Here is a 25,975-nt window from a genome sequence, read left to right on the forward strand (position 1 = left end):
ATTGCTTTTTTGGAACTTGTAGAAACGACTCTAGACATTACGACACATAAAGGATGTTTTCTTCATTCGTTTCCGGAAACCAAAAACTCGGGAAGAAAAAATGTGAAGACCGAATCAACTTGCGCGGACTTTAACCCCAGCTCGGTGAATCCATTCACATTTCATATGCAGTAAACATTTTGTTGGGTTGGCATGGTCTTTCAGAGGACAAAGAGGTAAGCCATTTTTATATTTTTAACTTATTTTTTTAGCATAACGTTGTGCCGTACTGCATCTGTCTGACAATGAATGACCTGAAAAGAATTACAATAGTATCTGACTGCCACTGTTACAGTTTCTGTTATATATAAAACAACTTTAGTAAGGGGGAAGTGTAAATAAATGATAGAATTAAGATTTGTTATCAATGAAAAAATTAAAAGTGTTCGTTGGCTGTCACTGAGTAGCATTTGCGATCACTACACAAAGCTAACTAAATTACCCCCAAGAACGGTCAGAGACGTAGGACAACCAGAGGATATATAAGAAAGACAGGGCTGATGGTGAAGGACAGCTTGTTGAAACAGGAGAATGTCATTGTCAGTCGCGTCGATAAAAAAGCTAAGGCTATGCTTGGGTCGGCTCGTTTTTTTTGTCTTTTTCAGCCTTCGACACTCAAGCCATCTCTTTAACTGAACATTTTTATGTTCTTCCACATCTTTGCCAGTGAATTTGGCACCAGGCACATCATTTTCGGAGAGAATTGGTAGGTTTAGCTCCGTAAACATCTCCTTCGTACACGATTTCCATTCATTTCCTATTAGGGACAAACGGTGGCCTGTCCCTACTTAGCAACAGTAGCTAATGTCATGAATATTAATGAGCGGAAGTGACGTGTTGCTTGCGGTACACCATTACAAATGCTTTGGTAGTAATATCTACATTTATTTTGCTTGTAATGAAAAAACATTTTGGGGGTGAGAATATTGAAGAGAATGGGAAAAAAAAAATTAAATTATCATTTTACACAAAACTCCAAAAATCGGCCCGACAAAAGTATAGGCACCCTTTGAAAAATCATGTGATACTTCTTTAATCTGTGTAATCGACAGGACCTGTTACTTACCTGTGGCACATAACAGGTGGTGGCAATAACTAAATCACACTTGCAGCCAGTTAAAATGGATTAAAGTTGATTCAACCTCTGTCCTGTGTTCTTGTGTGTACCACATTGAACAAGGAGAAAAGAAAGAAGACCAAAGAACTGTCTGAGGACTTGAGAAGCAAAATTGTGAGGGAGCATGGGCAATCTCAAGGTTACAAGTCCATCTAAAAAGACCTGAATGTTCCTGTGTCAACCGTGCGCAGTGTCATCAATAAGTGTAAAGCCCATGGCACAGTGGCTAACCTCCCTAGATGTGGACGGAAAAGAAAAATTGACGAGAGATTTCAACGAAAGATTGTGCGGATGGTGGATAAAGAATCTCGACTAACATCCAAACAAGTTCAAGCTGTCCTGTAGTCCGAGAGTAAAGCAGTGTCAACCCGTACTATCAGTCGGTGTCTGAATAAAAAGGGACTCTATGGTAGGATGCGCAGGACGACACCACTTCTGACTCGGAAACATAAAAAAGCCAGGCTGGAGTTTGCCTAAACTTACCTGAGAGAGCCAAAAACGTTTTGAAAGAATGTTCTCTGGTTAGATAAGACAAAAGTACAGCTTTTTGGGAAAAGGCATCAACGTAGAATTTATAAGAAAAAAAAACTGAGGCCTTCAAAGAAAAGAACACTGTCCCCACAGTCAAACATGGCGGAGTTCCCTGATGTTTTGGGGTTGCTTTGCTTGCTCTGGCACTGGACCGCTTGACTGTGTGCATGGCGTTATGAAGTGTGAATACTACCAAAATTTTTTGCAGCATAATGTAGGGCCCAATGTGAGAAAGCTGGGTCTCCCTCAGAGGTCATGGGTCTTCCAGCAGAACAATGACCCAAAACAACCCAAAAAGCACTAGAAAATGGTTTGAGAGAAAGCACTGAAGACTTCTAAAGTGGCCAAGGACGAGTCCAAACCTGAATCCCATAGAACACCTGTGGAGAGATCTGAAAATGATAGTTTGGAGAAGGCACCTTTCAAATCTCAGACATGGAGCAGTTGGCCAAAGAAGAATGGTCTAAAATTCCAGCAGAGCATTGTAAAAATCTCACTGATGGATACCGGAAGCGGTTGTTTGCAGTTATTTTGTCTAAAGGTTGTGCTACCAAGTATTAGGCTGAGGGTGCCAATACTTTTGTGTAAAATGATAGTGATTTTTTTTCATTCTCTTTTGTGTTTTTTCATTGCAAGCAAAATTAATGAAAATATTACTACCAAAGCATTTGTAATTACAATCATTTTCTGGGAGAAATTGAGCATGCATTGCTGGGGTGCCAGTACTTTTGGCCAGCACCATAAGTACATAATGACCACTAATGTTCCAAAAGCAACAGAAAGTGACCACAAGTCAACATGAGGTGACCCAAAAATATCAGAAAAACAACAGGAAGTGACCTAAAAATGTTCTAAAATGGATAGGTTGATATCAATGGGAAGTGATGCAAAAAGTGATGGCAACAGGAAGCATGCAAAGTCAATTCTGTTTTCCTTTTGGATCAAACATGGAACACCTAAGGGTGCAATCAGAAGGGCACCTCACCTGTCGGAGGAGGAAAGACACCACGTCGGTGGACTCCCAGTAGGACGCGTGGAAAAGGTGAGGCAGCGCCACAGTTGGGAAGGCGGTCAGTGCGTCGGGGCAGTAGAGGGCAAAGTCCATCCGCTTGGTGCCCCACCAGCGAGCTGCAACTGGGACGGAACATTGCCGTCAGTCGGCTACATACGCACGAGCAGAGTCAACGGCATGGGGCGCCAACTCAATTTATTAGGTGGGGAAAAAAAGTTTCAAATATTCCAAAAAGTAATCCAAATTTCTAAATCAAAGGTGTCAAACTCGCAGCCCTATGGCCCACCATATCAATTTCTGCAGCATACAAAAGTTTGGTAAATCATGTGCATGGAAATATTTCTTACTTAAATAAAATTTCAATCAAATATGAGGAAAAAAAAAAAGGCTGCTTTTTATTTTTAAGAAAATCCAATGAATTAAAATGAAAAAGTATTTGCTATTAGGTAATATTATGAGACAAAAGTTATGTAATTTAACTTGGCGTAATATTTATGAGATTAAAGTCGTTATGAGGAAAAGTCGTAATATGAGAATAAAGTCTTACATACATGTTTGAGTTGTAATATTATTAGTTTATGTAACATAACTAATATTAGTATTATTATAATATTATGTAATTTTACCTATTATTAAAGTTTTAATATTACAAGAAAAATAGACAATATTATGAGGTAAAGTTGTAATAATACTACAAGACGCCAGTCAAATTGTAATATTAGGAATTTGATTCGCAATATTACGAGAAAAAGTTGTTACATAACAGTGATATTATGAGACAAGTCGTATTACATAATGTTACAAATACTACGAGATTAAAGTCAGAATATTACAAGTAAAAAAGTAACACACAATACTATGAGGTAAAGACAATTAGACTTCAATCTCGTAATATTACAAGATAAAGTTGTTACATCACTGTCATATTAAGACAAGTCAGAATATTTCATGAAAAAAGTTTTATGAGGTGAAGTTGTAATACTACGACATTAAAGTTAAATTGTCATAAGAAGTTTGAGTCGTAATATGACCAGAAAAAATGTCTTGTTACGTAACTTTACGTGATATTACGAGATTAAAGTACAGGTAGTCCCTGGGTTACGAACGAGTACCATTCCTACGCTGGCGACGTAACCTGAATTCTATGTAAATACTAGGAATTAACCCTTTAAGTACCCCTTAATACTCCCTGAATCTCAAAATATACAAAAACATGTAATATACGCCATATTAATAAAATGAAGTAAAAAATAAGATACTTTGAGGTACAGTGTGTTAAATGACATTAAATTCAATGTATATTCAGGCTTTATTCGTGAGTGAGTCGCCTTGCGGAGAGAAAAGGGTGCTGTAGAAAGAGTAGGGAGGCGAGAGAGGGGAAAACATGGCCGCTCAGCGCCGTCCAAATTCAAAAAGCTGGACCGAGTCAGCACCGGGGGAGAATTGTTTACGCGACTTAAAAAAAAAAAAAAAAAAAAAAAAAAAAAAAAAAAAAACGACTGGAGACAAAATTGCGGACGAGACTCCAGCGTCGTAATGTCGAAATGACGTAAATCGGGTACGTCGTAACCTGGGGACTACCTGTAGTTATCTTTCTATAATATTACAAGAAAAGAATAATGTTGCCCGACTTAACGTCATATTACGTGATTAAAATCATAATATTCTGATTAAAAAAAAGTGGAGTATCAGATTCAAGTCGTTAAAGTATGACAAACAAGTCGTAATATTGCGAGAATAAAGTTATTCATTGTAATATTAGGAGGTCAAGTTGTAATATGATGAGTAAAAGGTCGTAATGTTATGAGATTGAAGTCATCGTATTACATATCTTTACGTAATATTATGAGAAAAAAATAATGTTACATACCTTTACATTGTACTACCAGATTATTATTCTGAGAAAAAACACGTAATATTTAAATTATTAAATAAAATTGAAATTAAATTGATTAAAGTTGTTGCATTACTGATTTTTACATGACACAAAATGGAAAATGTTTGGTTTGCCGGACTTGGACTTCTAGCGACAGGTTAGCGTAGCGTAAAAAGAGTTTAAGACATCAAGTAACGGGCTGCAAAATATTGTCTGGTGGTAACCTGGGCCGCAAGTTTGAGACCTCTGGCATTTGACCAAGAGCAAAGCCCCGCCCGCCATCACCAGCCATTCCACCCGGCGCCAAGTTTTGATCTACAGAAAGACTGACGAGGTTAATAAAGCACCAGACACCAGAAGAATGATTTGGTGGAGAAGAAGTTCTCCACGTAGAGAAAGCGTCCTTAGCTCGTTGGCTGCTGGCATGAGCCGGGCGCGATACCTTGCTCCACCTCCGCCTGAGAGTCCAGAGAGACCAAATCGCACATAGCGACATGGAGGCCAGGAGACAGGCAGATATCCGATCCCAGACTCTGTCTGTCGCACGCCTCTTCCCCGTCCTTCTCGTCCTGGGCTTCTTTGACTTTCTGGCACGATTTGGGGGGGCTTTTCAAGGAGAATTTGTTTTGGGAGGACAGTGCCAGCCCGGACAGGAGCCTGAACTTTTCTCTCTGACTAAACGACTGCCTTTGAGCTAAAAAGAAAAGATGCGTGTCAAAAATGGACCAAAAGACCAAAAAAAAAAAAAAAAAAAAAAAAAAAAAAAAAAAAAAAAAAAAAAAGCAGCTCTGCGTTCCTGAAATGTTATCCATAATGTCTCTGTATATATATATATATTTAAAAGAAAAACAAAAAACACACTTTTGCATTTTCCTTGTTGACTCATTGGTTGGCGCTGACAGGGATATATGTCCAATTCATTTGAAGTGGAATAGATGTCAATGGCGCTGAAAGTGTTAACCTGACTACTGTGCTAACGGCTTCAAGATTATAATACTCTTTTCATATCTTTATTTTTTCAAAGAAAATGATTTAAAGTAATATGTGACTTAAAAAAATAAAAATAAAAAGGTTTTGTTTTTTTATATACAGCAGAGGTCAAAAGTTTAGACACACCTTATTCGTGCATTTTCTTTATTTTCATGACTAATTGCATTGTAAATTCATACTGAAGGTAATAAAACTGAATGAACACGTGTGGAATTATGTACTTACCAAAAAAAAAAAAGGTGGAATAACTAAAAACCAAAAACAGGTATAATATTCTAGTATCTTTAAAGTAGCCACCCGTTTGATCCGATTACTCTTTTGCACACTCTTGCCATTCTCTTGATGAACTTTAAGAGTCACCTAAAATGGTTTTCGACTTCACAGGTATGCCTTTTCAGGGTTGATTAGTGGAATTTATTGCTTTATCAATTGGTTTGGGACCTTCATTTGTGTTGCATGGAATGAGTTGCGTCCAAACTTTTGGCCTGTACTGTATATACTGTATATGTAATGCAAAAAACAAAACACAAATCATCTTTTAGTTATTATTTTTATTCAATATTTAATAATTGTAGTTAAAAAATTGAAAAAATATATTAGATTAAGAAAAAAAAAAAAATTCTTTTAGAATTTCATCCTTCCATCCATTTTCTCCCGCTTATCCAAGGTCGGGTTGCGGGGGCAGCAGCTTCAGAAGGGAAGCCCAGACTTCCCTCTCCCCAGCAACTTCAGCCAGCTCTTCTTGGGGGATCCCAAGGCGTTCCCAGGCCAGCCGGGAAACATAGTCTCCCCAGCGTGTCGTGGGTCGGCCCCGTGGCCTCATCCCTGTGGCACGTGCCCGGAACACCTCACCAGGGAGGCGCCCCGGAGGCATCCTAATCGGATGCCCAAGCCACCTCATCTGGCTCCTCTCGATGTGGAGGAGCAGCAGCTCTACTCTGAGCCCCTCCCGGATGACCGAGCTTCTCACCTTATCTCTAAGGGAGAGCCCGGACACCCAACGGAGCAAACTCATTTCGGCCGCTTGTATCCGGGATCTTGTTCTGTCGGTCACGACCCACAGCTCGTGACCATAGGTGAGGGTAGGAACGTAAAGCGACCGGTAAATAGAGAGCTTCGTCTTTCGGCTCAGCGCCCTCTTCACCACGACGGACCGATGCAGAGTTCGCATCACTGCAGATGCGGCACCGATCCCCCTGTCGATCTCCCATTCCATTTTTCCGTCACTCGTGAACAAGACCCCGAGATAATTGAACTCCTCCACTTGGGGAAGGACCTCATCCCTGACCTGGAGAGGGCATTCCAGCTTTCCCTGACTGAGGAAAGCTCGGATTTAGAGGTGCTGATTCTCATCCCGACCGCTTCACACTCGGCTGCGAACCGCTCCAGTGAGAGCTGAAGGTCACGGCCCAATGAAGCCAACAACACCACATCATCGCAAAAAGCAGAGATGCAACATTGAGGCCACCAAACCGGACCCCGTCTGTGCCTCGGCTGCGCCTAGATATTCTGTCCATAAAGGTGATGAACAGAACCGGTGACATAGGGCAGCCTTGGCGGAGTCCAACTCTCACTGGAAACGGATCCGACTTACAACCGGCTACATGGACCAAACTCTGACACCCGTCATACAGGGACTGGATCCCACGTATCAGGAATTCCGATACCCCATACTCCCGGATCCCCCCCCCCCCACAGGACTCCCCGAGGGACACGGTCAAACGCCTTCTCCAAGTCCACAAAACACATGTAGACTGGTTGGGCGAACTCGCATGACCCCCCGAGTACCCTGCTGAGGGTATAGAGATGATCCACTGTTCCGCAGCCCGGACGAAAACCACACTGCTCTTCTTGAATCCGAGATTCAAGATTCCCGACGGATCCAGTACCCCTGAGTAGACCTTACCAGGGAGGCTGAGGAGTGTGATTCCCCCTATAGTTGGAACATATCTTTTAGAATTATTTTTAAATATATGATATAACAGTAATTAAAAAATAAGGCAAAAAATATTTTACATTTTCTTTTTATTATACTTTTTTTTTTTTATTTAAAAAAAATATATATATATATATATATATATATATATATAAACATCTCCATTTTTTCAATAAAAAAGGGAAAAACAGAATGCCAACTCTCCCAGTCCAAATGGATTAGACGTCTATGGCCGTCAACGGCACTGAGACATTATCACTTAACGCAGTGCTTATCAAATATTTACTGTTACGTCCCCCCGAGGAAGACGTAAGCATTTCACGCCCCCCCAACTCTCTGCCACCACTGTAAATAGTATAATTTGTCTATAAAATTATTATTATTATTAACAGACCACTGCATAACATTGTGTCCTTTTTAATATTTAAAAAAAAAAAGTAACATAGATTAACTTACAATAAAGTAAACTTTATTAACATTGTTTTGTTTGTCACAGAAAAGACTTAAAGCAACAATAAGTAACTTTTCAACGTTTATAAAACATTTTCGTAACATTTCTGATAATATGTCGACTGACAACTATTTTAAATCTTGAGGGGGTGTGTATCGCTGTAGCGCATCAATTTGCCTAAATTAAAAACAAAACAAAACAAAACAAAAAAGGGACATCCAAACTGTAAAAACACACTAAAGGTACATTTTTTGACTATTTGATACTTTAAAGTTAAATTTAATAAAATCAATAAATAATAATAACTTCAAATTGGTTCGCAACATTGTCAAAGAATTTGGCTGAAAAAACAAACATTAATAGAACAAAAACGTCAATAGACATAGGGACAGTTTTTATTTTTGCTGCAGGCAGTATCAGCTCCTTTGCTGTGGTGTAGAGTTATTTTGCACTGAGCAACTTGGTATGCCACCTTATATGATGCTAACAGTGCTCTCTGGTTTACAGATGTAACACTGAAAAAGCGGGACGATTGTTGGCAATATTCGGCACGTTTTCGCTGAAAAAAAAATCAATCGGCTTATTAATGTGATTGGGGTCTAATGTCTTTAAGTGACGTCTTAATGGATTTGGCTTCCTGCTGCCCGCTGCAAACATTTTTAGACACAGTAAACAGACTGGTCTTGACTCGTCTTTCACTTTATTAAAATTCAAAGCCAAAATCCAAACGCTACCTATGCTTCATTATATTTCCTTGTCTTAGCTCTCCATATCGCCAGTACTCTTTATCGTGTGCTCTTGTTTGGTTCAAAAATACTACCCAAACTCTGAAAATGAGAGCGCCATTGCCACCCACCGTGTTTATGTGCAATTACACTTTATTCTAGTACGGCAAAAAAGTATGTTCCTTATGGTCACATGCGCCACCCCTGGCATTGCTCTGCGCCCCCCTGGGGGGACGTGCCCCACTATTTGAGAAATATTGATTTAACGCAAGCCATTCCTGCTTAAATGGATTTGACGTCCATCATTGTCTATGGCAGAGGATGAGTTAGCCATTATCTTTTAAGAGTAAAAAAATCAAGTGAAAGATGGCTGGTGACAAAGCCCTGAGTAGCAGCCATTTTGGTAGGGGCGACATTTCCTTCCATCAAAGCTATCGTTCGATGGCCGCCAGCCTCTCCCATTCCATATGGATTGGAGTCTATCACGCCAGTGGTGGCCCAAGATTCAAGGACTGCATTTGTGCCCGATTCAGTCCGAATGCAAACTTTTCAGTCAAACATAAAACTTCAACAATTATTTTATACAATGCCGTCTTGTTTTTTGGGAATACCCGTTTGGTGTGTTATGGGCGTCGGACGAATACTCACTGTTGGCTATGTTGCCGGCGACGTCAGCGTCCACCATTCCAGACACCTGGCTGGCGATGCTGAGCTCGCTGGCACGGCGTCGCCCGCCAGAGAAGGAGCCCGCGACGGGGGACGAGGGGTAGGAAGTGTCCGCGAAGACGCCCCCGTGGGACTGAACAGCATCCGCTATTGAGTCCAAACAAGGGAGAGCCCGTTAAACCAGAGGTGATGACTATGAAGGCGGGCTAGGCAAGGAACAACAGGTCATGCTCACATGTCACAACAAGCAAATGAGTATGGAGATGGATAGATAGGAAAGCGTATAAAAATGTGGAAAAAAATACTGGTTCAATTTTATATATATATATATATATATGGCACTCATTTCACCATTGACGGTGCTAGACATCCAATACATTTGGACGGGGGTGGGGGTAACCACAATGAACCAGTGTTATACATTTCCTAACTCATGTGATTGAGAAATGCCCTAAAATGAACAGGATGTTACCCAAAGTCTATAGAAAGTGACCTGGAAATGCCCCAAAATCAACCAAAAGTTACACAAAGTCTATAGAAAGTGACCCGGGAATTCCCCAAAATCATCAAGAATGCCCCAAAATCATCAGGAATCAGGAAGTGACCTAGAAAAGCCATTGAATTATCAGGAAGTGACCCAGAATCAACAGGAAGTGAGCTGGAAATATCCTAAAATCAACATGATGTGACCTGACTCAAAATGGACAAGAAATGACCTTTGAATGCCCCAAAATCAGCAGTAAATGCCCTGAAATCATCAGTGACCAAAAAAGATATAATAGGACAGGACCTGAATATGCCCTCAAATCAAAGGGAAGTTACTCATAATCTATGGAAACTGACCCATGAATGCCCCAAGATCAGCAAAAAGTGACCCAAAATCAAATCAAGTGACCCAAAATCAAGAGTAAGTGACCCTGGAATGCCCTGAAATCATCAGGAGGTGACCCAAAATCAATTAAAAATGACCTGGAAATAACCAAAAAAATCAACAGGAAGTGACCAGAAATGAAAAGGAAGTAACCAGGGAATGCCTCGAAATAAATAGGAAGTCACCCAAAAAGTACAGAAAGTGACCTGGAAATAACCCAAAATTAAGAGAAAGTGACTCGGGAATGCCGCAAAATCATAAGGAAGTGCCCCAAAACCAATGTTTATTCACTGCCAGCCATCCCACTTCAAATGAATTGGATGTCTTGACTCCTCTTGTTTTTTCCACTATGTTTTGCCACGTAAAGGAAACTGACAGATGACGGCGAAAGACGATCAAGGACGAAGAGGTAGGCGGGAGAGGCTACACACACTCGGGCACGGCCTTGTGGGCGGCCTCCTGCCAGTTAAGAACGGGGACGGGGATGCACGTCTCGCCGACGGTCTCCCGACAGCCCGGCGACACGAGCGGCCCGCTGTCGAGCAGCAGCAGAGCGTCACTCTGGACTGTTTCCACTAAGTGGGGCGGCCACGAAAGTGAGGAGGGAAAAGGGAAGGGAGGAAAGGACGGACGGACAGACAGACGGATGGAGAGAGGAGCAGAAGACAGATGAAGCGAGAAGAAGAACAAGAGTCAAGCCCACTCCATTGGAACCCGCCACAACATAAAGACTTGTACAAAAAATAAATGACTCCAAAGTTTACACTTAAGACCTTTAACTTATTTGCTGACTAAATAAACTGAAATATTAGCAGTGATTACTGCTATTTAGTCTGTATTTTTTTTTTGCTCGTGGCTTTTCGTCAATTTTGTGTTTATTATTGTTTATCTATTACTATTTTTTACATTTAGTTTTCAAAACATTTTTAATTCTTACCGGTATTGTTTTCATCAACGATGATTGTAACGAAAATAGTTAGTCAACGAACAATTTTTTCACGACGATGACGAAACGATAGCGAGCTAAAAACGTGTCTTGGGAGACTAAAACATAACGACACAGATGCCAGTTTTCTTCTGACGAAACGAGACGCAAATGCGCCCTAGTTTCCGTCACGTGTGACATTTATGTGTAGTTAGCCTGCATTGTAGCAGTGTCTGGTTGTGTCACTCATGTGATGTGCTGCGCCCCCCCAACCAGCCACTGTTCTCCTCTCCTGTCTCCCCATTGCTTGTTTTGAGATATACACGGTATGATTTGTCTTCTTATCGTGGCAAGAGAGAATATGCAATGTTGCTTTAGCCTTTAAAGGTCTGTGCTGAGTGATCATCACACACTCAATGTGACTTGTACCATTAGCATAGCATTCACGTTAAAATTAGGCTCTTGCCAACGGCCAGCGTCCTCTTATATTCTCTGACTTTTTTTTTTTTTCGTTCGTAGCGTCTAGAGGTGGGTATAATTAATTCAAAATAATGTACTGTGTTCCTGCTGAGTGTGTATCATTACGTGATAGATTTGTAGATGCTTGTAGAAATAGTTGGAAACCTTTTTTTTGGGAGGGTGTGAAACTTTCAAATTTTACAGATAAGTAGACAAAATTAGTCTTGAGTGTTCGTCAACAAAAACTAGACAAAGATAAACACATTTTGATATGACTAAACAACACTGATTCTTACATTTATTTAGAATAATTTGGGTGTTTTCTTGCCCACATCTTTTCTTCAAATTTATGTTGACAGTATTCTTTTTTTTATCTATTACTATTTTTGAAACTTTTTGCAGCACAAATGATTAAGGTCATTTTTACATGAATTTGCGTCTGATGGGGGCCAACTTCATTCAGTGAAATGTTTAATGAACTATTCCCTTTTATTTTTAAATCATTTATAATTTTTTGTCTCCGGCTTTTCTTCAAATTTGTTTATTTGTATTATTTATATATTACTGTTTTTGACATTTATGATTTTTAAATGGATGACAGACAAAGAAAGACATGTAAAATCCAACTCACCCAGCAGAGTGGAATTTCCATCCCCTAATGGGAAGCGTTGGTAGCGGGGCACGTTGAAGGGAGGCAGCAAGTGGAACTTCCTCTCCAGGAGAGGCTCCAGTCGCGAGGCGGACGGATCAGCCGGATGGAACAAGTTGTAAACCTGCCGACAGGCGGGACGCAGCTGCGCCACTGGGCCGCCAGGGGGAGACCGTCACTCAAAGACAATCACGCACGGGTACGGTATATCCCCAAAAAAAACAGCCCCCCCGGAAGACAGTCTGTTTTGGAAACAATTCCCAGAGTATTCCGTCGAGTCATTCTGTATCATCGGAGTTTGAATATCAATTTGGTACAATTTGTTTTCAGCAACAAAATTCAGTCACAAAAAAATTCTAAAAGTTCATTTGCGACATCTGCGTAATGACTGCATTTTGTGCAACTGCATTTTGGTGACCGTACTACTTAATTTTTGCAACTCAATTTTTTGTGAAGGAATTTTTGTGAATGAGTTTTTGCGATTTAATTTTTAGTGACTGAATTTCTTGTGAATAGAATTTTTTGCAGCTATAATTTTTGTTGCTGATTTATTTGCGATTTAATTTTTTTCGGCTGAATTTTTGCAGTTGAGTATTTGCAACTAAATTTCTTGTGACCGAATATTTCACAACAGTAATTTTTGTAATAGAATTTTTGCAACTGAATGAATTTTTGTTACTGAATTAATGACGACTGATATTTTTTCAACAGAACCTTTTGCAATTGAAAGTTTTTGCAACGGTCATTTTTTTGCGATTGAATTTTTTTGCAACTCAACTTTTTGTGACTGAAAGTTTTGCAACTATCATTGTTTTTACTGACAAATTTTTGTGAACTGATTTTTTGCAACTGACATTGTTTGCAACTGAATTTTTGCGACTGAATTTTTTTTTCTGCAACAATTTTTGCGACTGAATTTAATTTCTTTTACTAATTATATAACGACATTGTTTTTGCGACTCAATTTTTGCAACAGAACTTTTTGCGACTGAAAGTTTTTGCGCTCATTATTTTATGCGACTGAGTTTTTGCGACTTCATTTTTAGTGACTGAATTTCTTTCGAACAGAATTCTTTGCAGCTGTAATTTTTTTTGCTGATCTATTTGTGAGTTAATTTTTTCAGCTAAATTTTTGCAATTGAGTATTTGCGGCTGAATTTCTTGTGACCAAATTTTTTGCAACTTTTTTTGCGGCTGAATTGTCATAACAGAATTTTTGCAACTGAAAGGTTTTGCAACTGTCATTTTTGTTACTGACGAATTTTTGCGATGGATGGAATGTTTTTTTTTTTGCAACTGATGGTGTTTGCAACTGAATTTTTGCGACCGAATTTTTTGCAATGTAATTTTTGTTACTGTTTTTTTTTTTTTTAGGCTGAATATTTGTGACAGAATTTTTGCGACTGAATTTTTGCAATGGAATGTAATTATTATTACTGATTTATAACGACTTTTTATAACACTTTTTGTCATTGAGATTTTTTGCAACTGTCATTTTTTGCGATTGAATTTTTTGCAACTTAGTTTTTTGCGACTGAAAGGTTTTGTAACTATCATTTTTATAACTGACGAATTTTTGTGAACTGATTTTTTGCAACTGACAGTGTTTGCAACGGAATTTTTGCGATTGATTTTTTTCGCGACTCAATTTTTGCGACTGAAAGATTTTGCAACTGTCATTTTTGTAACTGACGAATTTTCGCGACTGATTTGTGTAAATGATTTTTTTGCAACTGACAATATTTGCAACAGAGTTTTTGTGACCGAATTTTTTGCTATGTAATTTTTGTCACTCAACTTTTTTGTTACTGACTACATAACGACTGATTTCTACCCCAACTGAATATTTTCCATAGAATTTTTTGCAATTCAAAGTTTTAGCAACGGTCAGTTTTTTGCAACTCAAATTTTTTGCGACAAAATTTTAACGCTGAAAAAACTCCGCTGGCACAGATCGACTTGCGCGGTGGAGCCACTTACCGTCCAGCGTGGGGATGACGGTCTTTCTTAGGGCCAGCACCAGGCCCAGCGGCGAGCCGAAAAGGAAAAAGTCGGCCACTTCGAAGTCAAGCTTTCCCGGCGAGCCGCCGTCCAGCACCATGCTGCTGCTCGACCTGCGCGAAGCCCCGTCGACCCGCAAAATTCCGGAATATAAACTGTTGGGGGAGGGATTCACAATGACCTACTGTTCCGATGACGCCTCGTCTTTTGCACTCTCTCAGTACCTGGACAGAAAGGCCTGGTGCTGCTTGATCGTGTCCGGCTCGTAGGCGGACGAGTCGCTCCTCTTGCGCCGCAGCTGCCGCTTCTTGTTGTCGTCAGTGGCTGAGACAGAGCGCGGGATGTCGACGTTGCTGCGGCTCAGGTGGCGGCTACCCTCCAGAGTGGGTGAGGCCGACCCCTGCCCGCAGTTCAGGATGCCAGCTGGCGAAAGGAGGTCCTGGTCCTGCCGAGGATAAAAACAAACAAACAAACAAAAAGAGTGACGCCGGCGAATACCGGGAAGGTATGATCGAGATCAAACAGACACTGACGAGACTGCCCCGACGGCTGCTGTTCTGGCTTTCGTTGACCGTCTGGTTGCTGCTGCAAAGAGCGTCGAAGCCCAGGATTCCTCCCACGCAGTCCCCTATCAGGCATACCTGAATAAATCAAAACAGTACAGTCACTCGCGCTTTCTGAGAGTGACAAACTAATTAAGTAGTTTCAGTGCCATCCAGTGGCAACACCATTTCCTCACACGTGGTTATTTGCCATTTTCACTTGCACTAACTATATCACAGTAATTAAGAATAAAAAAATGTGAGGATGCTTTACAAAGTCAACAGGAAGTGACCTGTGAATGCCCCCAAAGGCAACAGGAAGTGGCCTAAAATGAAAAGGAATGCCCCAAAATCAATAAGAAGTGATCCCAAAAAAAGGAAGTAACCTAAAATAAAAAGGAAGTAACGCATGAATGCCTTAATATCAACAGGAAGTGGCCCAGCAATGCCTTCAAATTAAAAGGAAGTGATTCAAAACAAACAGGAAGTAACGCATGAATATCTTAACCCTTTAACATCGAACGTGTCTGCAGCGACGCGTTTATGCATATCATCTTTGAAGCTTCGTCACACTGTAATTACGTCACCCACGTGCCGCTGGTTGCTCTCATTTGAAAGTGCAGAACTTGATGTCCACACCAGTTTTTATTTGAAGTCAAACGCCCAGTAAAACGGGAGATAATGTCATTTGAGTTTTATAGCTTTTTGCACTCACAAATAAGGATGAAAATGCTGCATGGACCATGTGTTTATCTCCATAGTTCCATCATTTCTTGTCCTTTCTCAAAACCAAAACTAGCACTAAAGACTACGTATCCAAGGAGCCGTTGTAAGGTCAAGAAGGACGAACCTAATGTGAATATTAAATTGCCTAGCGAGGCGCCATCTAAGGAAAGGGAGGCTTGCGAAGCGACCAACGGCCGGTTGGACTGAGCGAGCGACTTTGAAATGTGTAGAATGAATCGGAAACTAAATTTAGCGCAAGCTAATGCATTAGTTCATCAACTCAAGGAAGCCGATATGCCATATTTGTCGTCGTTTTCCTCGGACGAGTCTGCGAGTTAGAAGAGCGACAGGCTGACAGCAGTGTGCAAACGGCGGAAGATTAGGTTGTGTGACGTTGTGTGTGTGCCGTAGACGTAGCGCCGTGTCCTGTTCAAGAGGAAACTTTGAGTTGCAGTCCTGAAAAAATTCAACTGAACTAGTTTATTGTCAATATTTTTGAAAAGATTTTTTTTCAATGTTATATTTGATTTTTTTCTTCACTAACAATCTTTTCAATTTGTATATAGATGTGTGTTCGAAAAGCTTGATTACATGTATATACTCTTGTTAAGGTGATGGGTACAATACCTAAACTCACTGAGAGATATCCTCCAAACCTTTTGTGTTATATATCTTTTTTCTTTCATTTTGCACTGCATATAACCTGTTTTGACCATAGTATGTGTAAAGGCCAAAAACGCCTATGACCATACCTGCTGTTTGTGATGAATTGTCAAACATAAAACTATTCAGTCTTATTTTTTCTATTGAATGTTTATCCTAACAAGTTAAATAAATATTATCAAGCTTCAAAACGGTTGGTCGAGCATGTTTGGTTGTCAATGGGACATCAACATTACAAATTTTGAAAAGATTTTGGGATTTTTCTTTTTGGGTCCAAAATGTTGATCATAATTGGTCAGTGAAGAAAACAACAGTTTGGACATGAAGGTTATGGTGTCCTGAAAAAAGGGACCCAACCTGGTAATCGTGAACCATTTTTTCTTTGAAACATAAAGGCAACGTCAAAGGCATTCAAATTCGGCCAGAATAGGCTTAGGTGTTAAAAGGTTAATATCAACAGGAAGTCCCCCAAAATCGACAGTCAGGAAGTGACCCGTGTATGGCCCGAAATCAACAGGGAGTGAAGCGGAAACGCCCCAAAATCAACATGAGCAAAGTATCACTTCACAATTTCTCCAGCAAATGAATTTCCTAGTTTGACTGAAAGCTTTTATCTGTGTATATTTCACTGGTTTTTCGATAGTTTTTTAAAAAACATTTTTTAACTTACATTAACATGAACTTACCTGTCCGGAGAAAGCGGCCCCGTCTAGAGACTTGATGAAGTCGGCGTAGACCTGATTTGCCCGGGCGACTACGGTGGTAACGGCCTCCTGGTACTGCGGCGCCGACGTAGCCAGCAGGGGGAGCGCCGCCAGTGGGATGTGATCTTGGCTGCTGGACAGACAGCTTTCGTCGTAGCCATACGGGCTCAGGCTGCCCCCGATGAAAAGGCGCCGTCAGTGCGCTGTCGGACGAAGCGACGACAAAGACTTACTTGGAGACCAGCGAGAAGGCCTCAGCGCATATGTTGGGACATGGGACCAGGCGGACGGCCAGGCGGCCCACTGCTGCTGGGTAGTGGACGCGCATGACAGAATCGAAGGAGGCGCCGATGGTGTTAACGTCAGCCTGTTTGCCGCTGGGCTCGCCGCCACCAGCATCCAGGATGTTGCCGCCGTGCAGGACCAGGATCAGCACGTGGATCTTAGAGGGCTGCTGGGATGAGCTCTCCTACAGGCACACGAGAAGCTTGAATTCAGCCTACATTTTTTTGCATTTTTTATTTTCACCACTAGATGGAGCTAGTCATTGAACAGTGCCTCTCCATTAGCTCAGGGCAGGGTAAGAACCTGACGGCATGTTAAAAATCAAACCAGGAAACCCTGTAGAATTTCAGCATTTTGTTTTACACCAATAAACTTTTATTTAAAAAAAATACAATTTGATAAATCGAGCTATCGTTTATCTATGTATTATATTTCAACTGGGAGGGAGTTGCAAAAAAAATCTCCATTTTAGTTATTATTTAACGCTGTAAATCAACAGTAAATGATCCAAAATGAACAGAAAGTGACCTCAGAATGCTCCAAATTGTATAGGGAGTGACCTGAAATCAACAAGAAGTGACCCGGAAATGCCCCAAACATAGCCCCAAAATTAACAGTAGGAGACCAGAGAAAGTGAGGTGGAAATGTTTTAACATCAAAAGCAAATTATCCGAAACGTACAGGAAGTGATCCAAAATCATCAGAAAGTGCCCAAAAAATGAACTAGGAAGAGACCAACAATTACTTAATTGACTCATTAACAAGGGGGGGAGCTTTTGCGAAAGGTCAATAAGCATAATGTTTCTCAAGTTTGATTTTTTTTTTTTACAAGGCAACTGTTTGGCGGAAAAACGCACCTCAGGAAGTCTTTCCCCAACAGCCGCCGTGTCGTAGTCCACCGCCACATCTTTGAAGAGCTCACCTGCAAATATACAGCAGGTCAGGGGCAATCCTGGCGGCCAGTCTCACCGTATCCGCTTTTTGGCAAGCTACCGGAGTGTTCTTCCGTGTCGGAAGCCTCCATCTTGTCCATGAGGTCGTTGGAGTTCCATTTAGCCATCGGCTTGGGTAAGACCTCCTCGCCGTCTGAGAAATCCTCTGCGGCATAAGTACACACAAATGATCAGAATTAATTCCACAAGGGCTCTCAAACTTGTGGCCCAAGGTACGGTATGTTGCTGCCTTATCTAAAATATTTGTGCCGACCTGTTTTAACTCTTTCAGTGCCATTGACTATAATAGACGTCCAATCCCATGGCCAGCGAAAGTAAATCATGTGTACAGACTTTCTTTTCTCACTATTAGTAAAATTTCATGAATATTGAAAAAAATAACCATTTTTTTAATTCAAAATAAAAAAAAACAATTCAAGTTTATTCCGTTTATTTTCTAATCAAGAAAACCCCTAAACGTTACAAATAAAATAACATATTTACGATTTTTTCCCCGCGTTTTCATTAGTATTTTTTTAAACTGAAATGAAAACTCCGGAAATATCGGCAATTAAGAGGCTGTAGTGATTCATCACTAACAAACTGACTCGGATGGTGTCACCCCTTCCAACATGGCCTCAGGGCGACCATGTTGGGTAGGGGCGATGAAATGTCTTTTCATGCTTCTGTCATCAATTCTAATGAGTTTATCACCAGTAAACGTCCAATCTGTTTGAAGTGGGAGGGCCGCTAGCAATTCATTCACTGCCAACACTCCCACCTCAAATGGATTGGACATCTAGTGCCATAGATGGCAGCCACTTATTAAATTTCAGATGCTTTGACATTGCTAAAATTAGGTATAAGGCTAGTTTTGACTTCAATTTAATGCCAATGCGTTGCCTTTGATGGGAACGTGGCCCCTACCAACATGGCCGCCCTGAGCTGGTCCGAGCGATAAAAGGTATTTTCATGCTTCTGTCATCAATTTAAATGAGTTTATCACGAGTAGACCTCTAAGTTGTTCGGCTCCAAAAAAAGGATTTGGACAATTTTTCGTTCTCTAAGCAAATAGACCAAAAAAAAAAAAAAAAAAAAAGACAAAACAGTGCTGAAAACTGAAATTAGCCTGAGCTAAGCTATAAGCTAAGCTAGCTGGATGTGTAGTGCCATCAGGGAAAGCCAATGAGTGCTCACTCCAAAAAAAGCTAGCATAGCTCAAGCAATATCAGTTTTCAGTGATGTTTGTCAATTTCTAAATTTGGTTAGCGACGTCAAAATTTTCCAAATCCTTTTTTGAACCTTTTAAAAGGAAATATTTTCTTTATCAGTTTTCATTAATTGGAATTTTTTTCATCGAAGAAAAATTCTGTAGCATTTAAATTAATGGCTGCCATTGGTGGTGCTAGACATCCAATTCAGCTAGCGTGAGCTAGCGTAGCTCAGGCTAATATCACTTTTCAGAAATGTTTGTTAATTTGTTGGTTAAAGTTAATTCGTTTACACACTGAATAAATGTCCAAATGCTCTTTTGAAGCCTCTTAATAGCAAATATATTTTTTCAATATTTTTTTTGTTTGTTTGGAGAATCTATAAATTTTCTGGTTCTCTGGGTTCAATTAGATGGGATGTCCATCACTGTCAACAGCAGCCAATGACTTCCAAAAATTTTCCATCAAGAAAATGAAAAGACGAGTCACTTTTGAAAGTTTTATTGACACGTTCTCTTGTAGCTCAGAAAATAATAACACAAGTCGTGGATGGCAATCACAAAACAAAATACTGTACGTCAAGAGAGTGCATGTATTCATCTGAAGCCATTTTGGGAGTGCTCCGGCAGCATCAAGCTCCCAGGAGGAACAAATTAGCCAACAGACGTCCAATCATCCTTCTGCTGTCAATTGCATTGAGTTTGTCACTAGTACTAGTAGATGTCCAACTCATTTCAAATAGGGATGCTTTCTTCTGCTGATTGTTAAACTTTTCCTGTTCATTTTGGCTCATTTCCTCTTACTTTTGGAGCATTTTATGTCACTTCCTGGATATTTTGGGTAATTTACAGGTCACTTCCTGCATATTTTGAGACAATCCTGGGTTGCTTCCTGTTGATTTTGGGGCATTTACAGATCACTCCCTGTAGATTTTGGTTCTCTTCCTGTTGATTTCAAATCATTTGTGGGTTGCAAGTTCAATAATACACAACATATTTTCATTTGCTGCCAACCCTCTCAATTCAATGGGTTGGACTACTTGTGACAGACTCATTTAAATTATACATTTTTTTTGGTCAAAGGCACTGAAAGAGCTAATACTGCTTATATCAGGTGTATGAACTCTTTACATTTCGGTTTCATTTCTTAAAATGGCAAACTAGCCTTGTTGCACAATTTAGCAATTGTATGCAACTGTAGTGTATACGTGATTAGTCATTTTGAGAATGAATGGACATTTCTATAAATGTGTTGTGGTGGGATATAGGATCTTTCCATCTTGACAGACGGACGAACGGATTCTCCAGCGCGTGAGGTGAACCAGAGCAATGGAGCCTTGCGGTGATGATGGAGAAGGACAGAAGAGTAGGAGGAGCTTTATTTTAAACGCAGCCCAAAGCATGCTGGGTATCTGGCCAGCTTAAGAACTGATCTGCGGTTAGAGAGATGCGTGCACGGTCAGCGACCTGGAAAACACAGCTTGGCTTCGACACATCGCATCCGACGCGGCAAACGCTCGGGTCCCGACCATCGCCGCCCACCCTGACATTCTTTAGCAACCCGGAAGTGCCAAAGGAGGGTCGTGTGCAAGAGAAGGAGGGTGAAAAGAAATTGTGGAGAAAAGATTGGATGGAAGGAGATGACGATGCAACAAAGGAATGAATGACAGGAGGAAAAAAAAAAGCAAGAAGACAGGAAGGGCAAATGGATTAGAGATCGAATAGAAGGAAGCAATGGAGACTTCCTTCCTCTCTTTTCTAATCCATTACAGAGGGAATGTAAGATAGCGAAAGAGTTATGAAGTATGGCTGATAAGTGTTTCTACAGGTATCAGCAAATCTTGTTTACTGCTTTTTAATGCCACTTTTAATTCCACTCTTAATGCCATTTTAAACAAATTGCCCATGCCCAAATGCAGAAAGTGTCACACACACAAATTGCAACTTGAGTAGTCCAATAATGAATTTTTAACCAATAACCGATAGCCCGATATTGTCCAACTCCAAAAATCAGATACCGACATCAAACAGATACCGACATATGCGGTCGTCAACTAAACATATTATGGCTAACTGTATTGTGATGCCCCACTGGATACTTTATGATGATAAATGTAACAACTTCAAGGTTTTCCAATAAACAATGTGAAAAATAATGTAACAACTTCAACTAAAGTTATGGAAAAATTGCCTAAGTTGCACCACGATACTTATTGTTGAAATCAAAATAGTCCAGACATCAGTTTTTTGGATCAAGTGCCAGTTAGGCACTGCCATATCACATATTGATCACACAGTGCTTCGGGCTCAAAATAACAACAAAGACACACAGCTTTAGTACAGTGAATCAGGTACGTTATAAGTTTATGATTCATTATTTTTCAATCATTTATTTTCCATTTAATTTTTGCACCAATGCAAATGGTATACTCACATAACAAATCCCAAGCATCTTGGTTTAGAGACATCTAATGGTCAAAAAGCATAACTGTTGTGCTACGCAGTGACCAGCCCTTGAACAAAGGCAGAAGGCTTCTATAGTCACTCTGAAGGAAACATGCATGTTAGCCCAAAACTAAAAATGAAAACCAGATGTAAATATTATCCGATATTTTTAAATCATTTTAATATTGATATTATCGGCTACACAATAATATGGAACAACTCCAATAAATTGAAAGCCGTGAAGTTTACATATTTGAATGCCTCGAATATTTAGGTTAATGCTTTTTAATGCTTTTCAAGGCCTAAATTTTGAAGACAATCCATTTAATGACTTTTAATGCTTTTTAATAATGCTTTTTAATGGCCCTCGTAAACCCTGTGATAACAGGCAAGGAGGGAGGGAGGCAGGAAGGTAAAGAAGGAAGTGAGGCAGAAAGGAAGGTTGGATAGTCGGAAGTAAGTGAGAAAGACTGGAAGGAAGAAGGAAGGCAATAGGGAAATATGGCAGGAAGGTAAAGAAGGAACTGAGGCAGAAAGGAAGGCCGGATAGCCGGAAGTGAGGGAAAAAAGGGGAAAAAAAAGAAAAAAGAAAGAGAAAAGTAATAGAGGAAAGAGAAGGATGGACAAAAGGAAAGATGGAAGGTACAGAAGGAGGGAAGTACAATGAAAAAGTAAGATACAGGGAAGAAAGGACAGCAATGCAGGAAATGAAATGCGTCGATTGAAAGAACTTTGCCACCAGAGACGAGCTTTTCCCTTACCTTGAGCGTCAAAGAACTCTTCGTCGGAGCTGTCGTCAGAGTCTCGCGCGATGCTCTGCATCCTCCACTCTGAGATGCTGTGTCGGGACGGGCTCACTGCCGACGGACAAAATCAGCATTTCAGCGCATCCGAAAAGAAGCCGACCCGGTCCGTGCGTATAGATAAAAGGTGGGGTCGTCAATGTGATGGCAGCCAATTCAGTCTCATAATATTAGCACACCATTGCTGCACAATACGTCCGGATTAGAAAGCTCACCTCCCCGTTTGGAGGAGCGGGAGGAGCGCGAGGAGGCGGACCACTGCTTAACCAGCACGCCGCGGGGCCGCAACGTGTCCGGGACACGGGCCGCGATTTCGGGCGCGGCCTCAGCAGGCACCTCAGCTTCCGCGGCGACCTCAGCGACCTCCTCCGCCTTCCGCTCCTGGGCCGGAGCGTCTCCGTTGGCCTCCTGGGCCTGGCAGAACTCCGCCATTTTCCTGGCCAGAGCCAGTTGAGTCTCCAGCTCCAGCTGCCGGATGTCCTCCATGGTCAAGCCGTACCACTCGTCTTGCCAGCACCAGGCCTGCCGGTGGGCGCGCACCATCACCTTTCGCAGCCCTGGGACCAAAAGAGCGTCACGCCGGCGGGAGGGCGGGCGCCAAAGTTCAGCGGCTTCCGTACGCACCCACGTCGTGGATGAACCTCTCGATCTTGGACTGCATGCCCCAGTAGCGAAACTCCACCTTGCACAGCTTGTAGGCGCACATGATGGGAGTCAGACCCGGGTTCTCCCGGTACTCTAGGATCCAGTCGTCCCGCAGGGGGCCCCTCTGCGTCTTGGCCGATTTGTACAGCCGCGGGTCCTCCTCCGCCTTGTACTCGTGGGGAGGGATGTGGTCGCTTACAATGTCGATGGGGTCTGCCGCCACACACACACAAACACAAAAAAAAGCACCATAAGGTTGATACACATTAACATATTTTTTACAAACAGCTCCCCATTTTTTTTACTCTTTATATGGCACTCATTTAAAAACTATGAATTAAACAACAAAAACAGCTTTAAATTGTTACTAGAGGCCAGAACCAGAAATTACTCCTCATGGAAATGGCCCACAATCTACAAGAAGTCACTTAGAAATCCCTCAAAATGAACAGGAAGTGACCTAAAACCATCAGAAAGTGAACCAAAAATGCCCCATATTCAATATAAAGTGACGACCAAAGTGAACAGGAAGTCACCTATAAATGACCCAAAATAAACAGAAAGTGACCCAAAATCAATATCAAGTTACCAAAACGGACATAAAGTCAACCATAAATTACCAAAAATCAATATAAAGTGACCAAAATGGACACGAAGTCAACCATAAATAACCCAAAATCAACAGGAATTGACCAAAATACACAAAATATCCACTGGAAATATGACTTGTGCTGCTACCCATTTTAATTGTTTTTGTTTTAACCGTCTTCTTGATTTGAATGCGTCTTTCATGTAGCCTTTTATTTATTTCATTTCTATTTTTTAATTGTTTTAATTTTCATTGTTTCTTGCAGATTTTAGTGTGATGTAAAGCACACTGAACTACTGTGTGTTGAATTATGCCATAGATATAAATTTGCCGTGGCCTTATTACCGTATTTTTAATACTATATTACCAGAAAAAATGTTGTAATATTGCAAGAATAAAGTTTTAATATAATGAGAAAACGAACAATCGCTAATGGCCCTTCCAGTCCAAATGGATAGGACATCTATTGCCGTAAAAGGCTGCATATGGTAAATTTTTAAAATAACATTAAAGCAGTTATAACCGTGGCAAGGTTGTCGACGGGTTTACTGAGTTTGTGTTGTGTTAATATGTGGGTCATTTTCTTTAATAGGGTGCCATTTGGACATAACAGAGCGGACACTAACAGAGGGGAAATTTTGTGCTAAAGTTAGCCCTCAGCCTAGCTTTGCTAGCATAATAGCTAAGATGACTTTGGATACTTGATGTGAAATCTATAATTTTATAAACAAACCTTTTGAAATGGTGCAATTCAATTTATTCGATATTTAGCTGTAACAGGGTGGACACGTTATGATCAACAACACTGAATGTACTTCACAAAAGGGCAAAATCTGATTTTTAAAATTTATTCTATAAAAAAAAATAAAACTGCTTACCACAGTTGAATTTCCCGCCACTGGTGTGATGTTATTGCAGAAGAGTGTCGTCATTAATAAATGGAGAACTTTCTTAAAGGGACACTAACACAACTTTAGAGTGGACTGTGACACTGGGGTCGAACAAAAAACCTTTTTTTGTTTCGTTTTAAATGAAATAATGTATTTTGAAGTAAAAACAACAAATTATCTAGGACAATAAAAATCATAGTAATTAATTAGTTGGGATATTTTTTACCTATACTAGTTATTTTATAAACTGAAATTGAATGAAACACACTGGGGACATGGCAAAATTCCAGAACAACCTTTTACCAGAAGTCAAATAAATGTAAAAATAGAATTCAGGAACCTGTACTCTTAAAAGTTATAATAGACGGCAAATGATAAAATAACACACAAAAAAATAATTTGAATGAGTATTTGTCCAACTTAAGTGAAAATGCAGCTTCATTTATACTGGGGACAAAAATAGCACCCTATAAAAGCAATGACCCATTCTGACGTTTCTGTACACTCAGTGTAAAATCCTTTTACTTTGCATAATTATTGACTCAGACCTAAAATTTGACAGCCATCTAAAGTTCGTCACTAAATCTGCCTATTACCACCTAAAAAATATCGCCAGAATTAAGGAGCTAAACAAGACATGGAAAAACTAATCCATGCATTCATTTTTCATAGATTGGACTATTGTAACGGTGTATTTCCAGTTCTTAATTAAAAAAAAAAAATCAGACAGGAAGCTGCAGCTAGTATATAATGCTGCTGCCAGAATCCTTATAAAAACAAGGAAACTGGACCATATTAAACTGCTTATGAAATCGTTACACTGGCTCCAAATGAGTCAAAGGATAGACTATAAAATACTACTGCTTGTCTACAAAACACTTAATGGACTTGAACCAAAATACATGTTTGATTTGTTTGACCACTATGAAGCAACTAGACCACTAAGGTCGTCTGAAACCGGTCTGCTGTATGTTCCAATAACAAGAACGAAGCAGAACAAGTTACCTGAAGGTCTGAAGTGTGCTTAAACTGTTAGCTCCTTAATATCAAGGCTAAAAACGCTATTGTTTACCACAGCATATTCATAACTGCCTATATATTTCAAATTTCAAGTTAATTCATTTTTTGATTTTATTTCCATTTCAAATTTCAGTTTAAAAAAAAAATTTTTTTTTTTAAACTTTCAATGATTTAGTGTGATTTTTTATGCATCATTTAATTCCTTTTTCAATTTTTTTTTTTTTTTTTTTTTTTTTTTTTTTAAGTTTTACAAAATTATTATAATTAAAGGTC

General features: G+C 40.2%; 1 protein-coding gene across 7 annotated transcripts in view; it reads right to left on the bottom strand.

The window, feature by feature from the left end:
* LOC130913793 (membrane-associated phosphatidylinositol transfer protein 2-like) overlaps positions 1-25,975 on the bottom strand; it is an 89,580-nt gene that overhangs the window by 19,067 nt on the left and 44,538 nt on the right. For 4 of the 7 annotated variants that reach the window (XR_009062818.1, XM_057832652.1, XM_057832653.1 and 1 more), the window contains exons 5-19: positions 23,183-23,416; positions 22,774-23,115; positions 22,517-22,612; positions 18,162-18,266; positions 18,026-18,090; positions 17,117-17,352; positions 16,866-17,055; positions 14,782-14,889; positions 14,473-14,693; positions 14,228-14,403; positions 12,230-12,400; positions 10,646-10,789; positions 9,326-9,490; positions 5,018-5,269; positions 2,673-2,821 (exon numbers count right to left, since the gene is read on the bottom strand). Coding sequence is in view for 6 of the 7 variants with exons in the window: in XM_057832652.1 (XP_057688635.1) it covers positions 2,673-2,821; positions 5,018-5,269; positions 9,326-9,490; positions 10,646-10,789; positions 12,230-12,400; positions 14,228-14,403; positions 14,473-14,693; positions 14,782-14,889; positions 16,866-17,055; positions 17,117-17,352; positions 18,026-18,090; positions 18,162-18,266; positions 22,517-22,612; positions 22,774-23,115; positions 23,183-23,416 (2,654 nt within the window). In the remaining variant the exon portion in view is untranslated. The remainder of the gene's footprint in view (positions 1-2,672; positions 2,822-5,017; positions 5,270-9,325; positions 9,491-10,645; positions 10,790-12,229; positions 12,401-14,227; positions 14,404-14,472; positions 14,694-14,781; positions 14,890-16,865; positions 17,056-17,116; positions 17,353-18,025; positions 18,091-18,161; positions 18,267-22,516; positions 22,613-22,773; positions 23,116-23,182; positions 23,417-25,975) is intronic. The other 3 variants (XM_057832654.1, XM_057832656.1, XM_057832657.1) reach the window with 3 other exon arrangements.

This window comes from Corythoichthys intestinalis, chromosome 3 (assembly GCF_030265065.1).
Source record: "Corythoichthys intestinalis isolate RoL2023-P3 chromosome 3, ASM3026506v1, whole genome shotgun sequence".
NCBI classification, from domain to species: Eukaryota; Metazoa; Chordata; class Actinopteri; order Syngnathiformes; family Syngnathidae; genus Corythoichthys; species Corythoichthys intestinalis.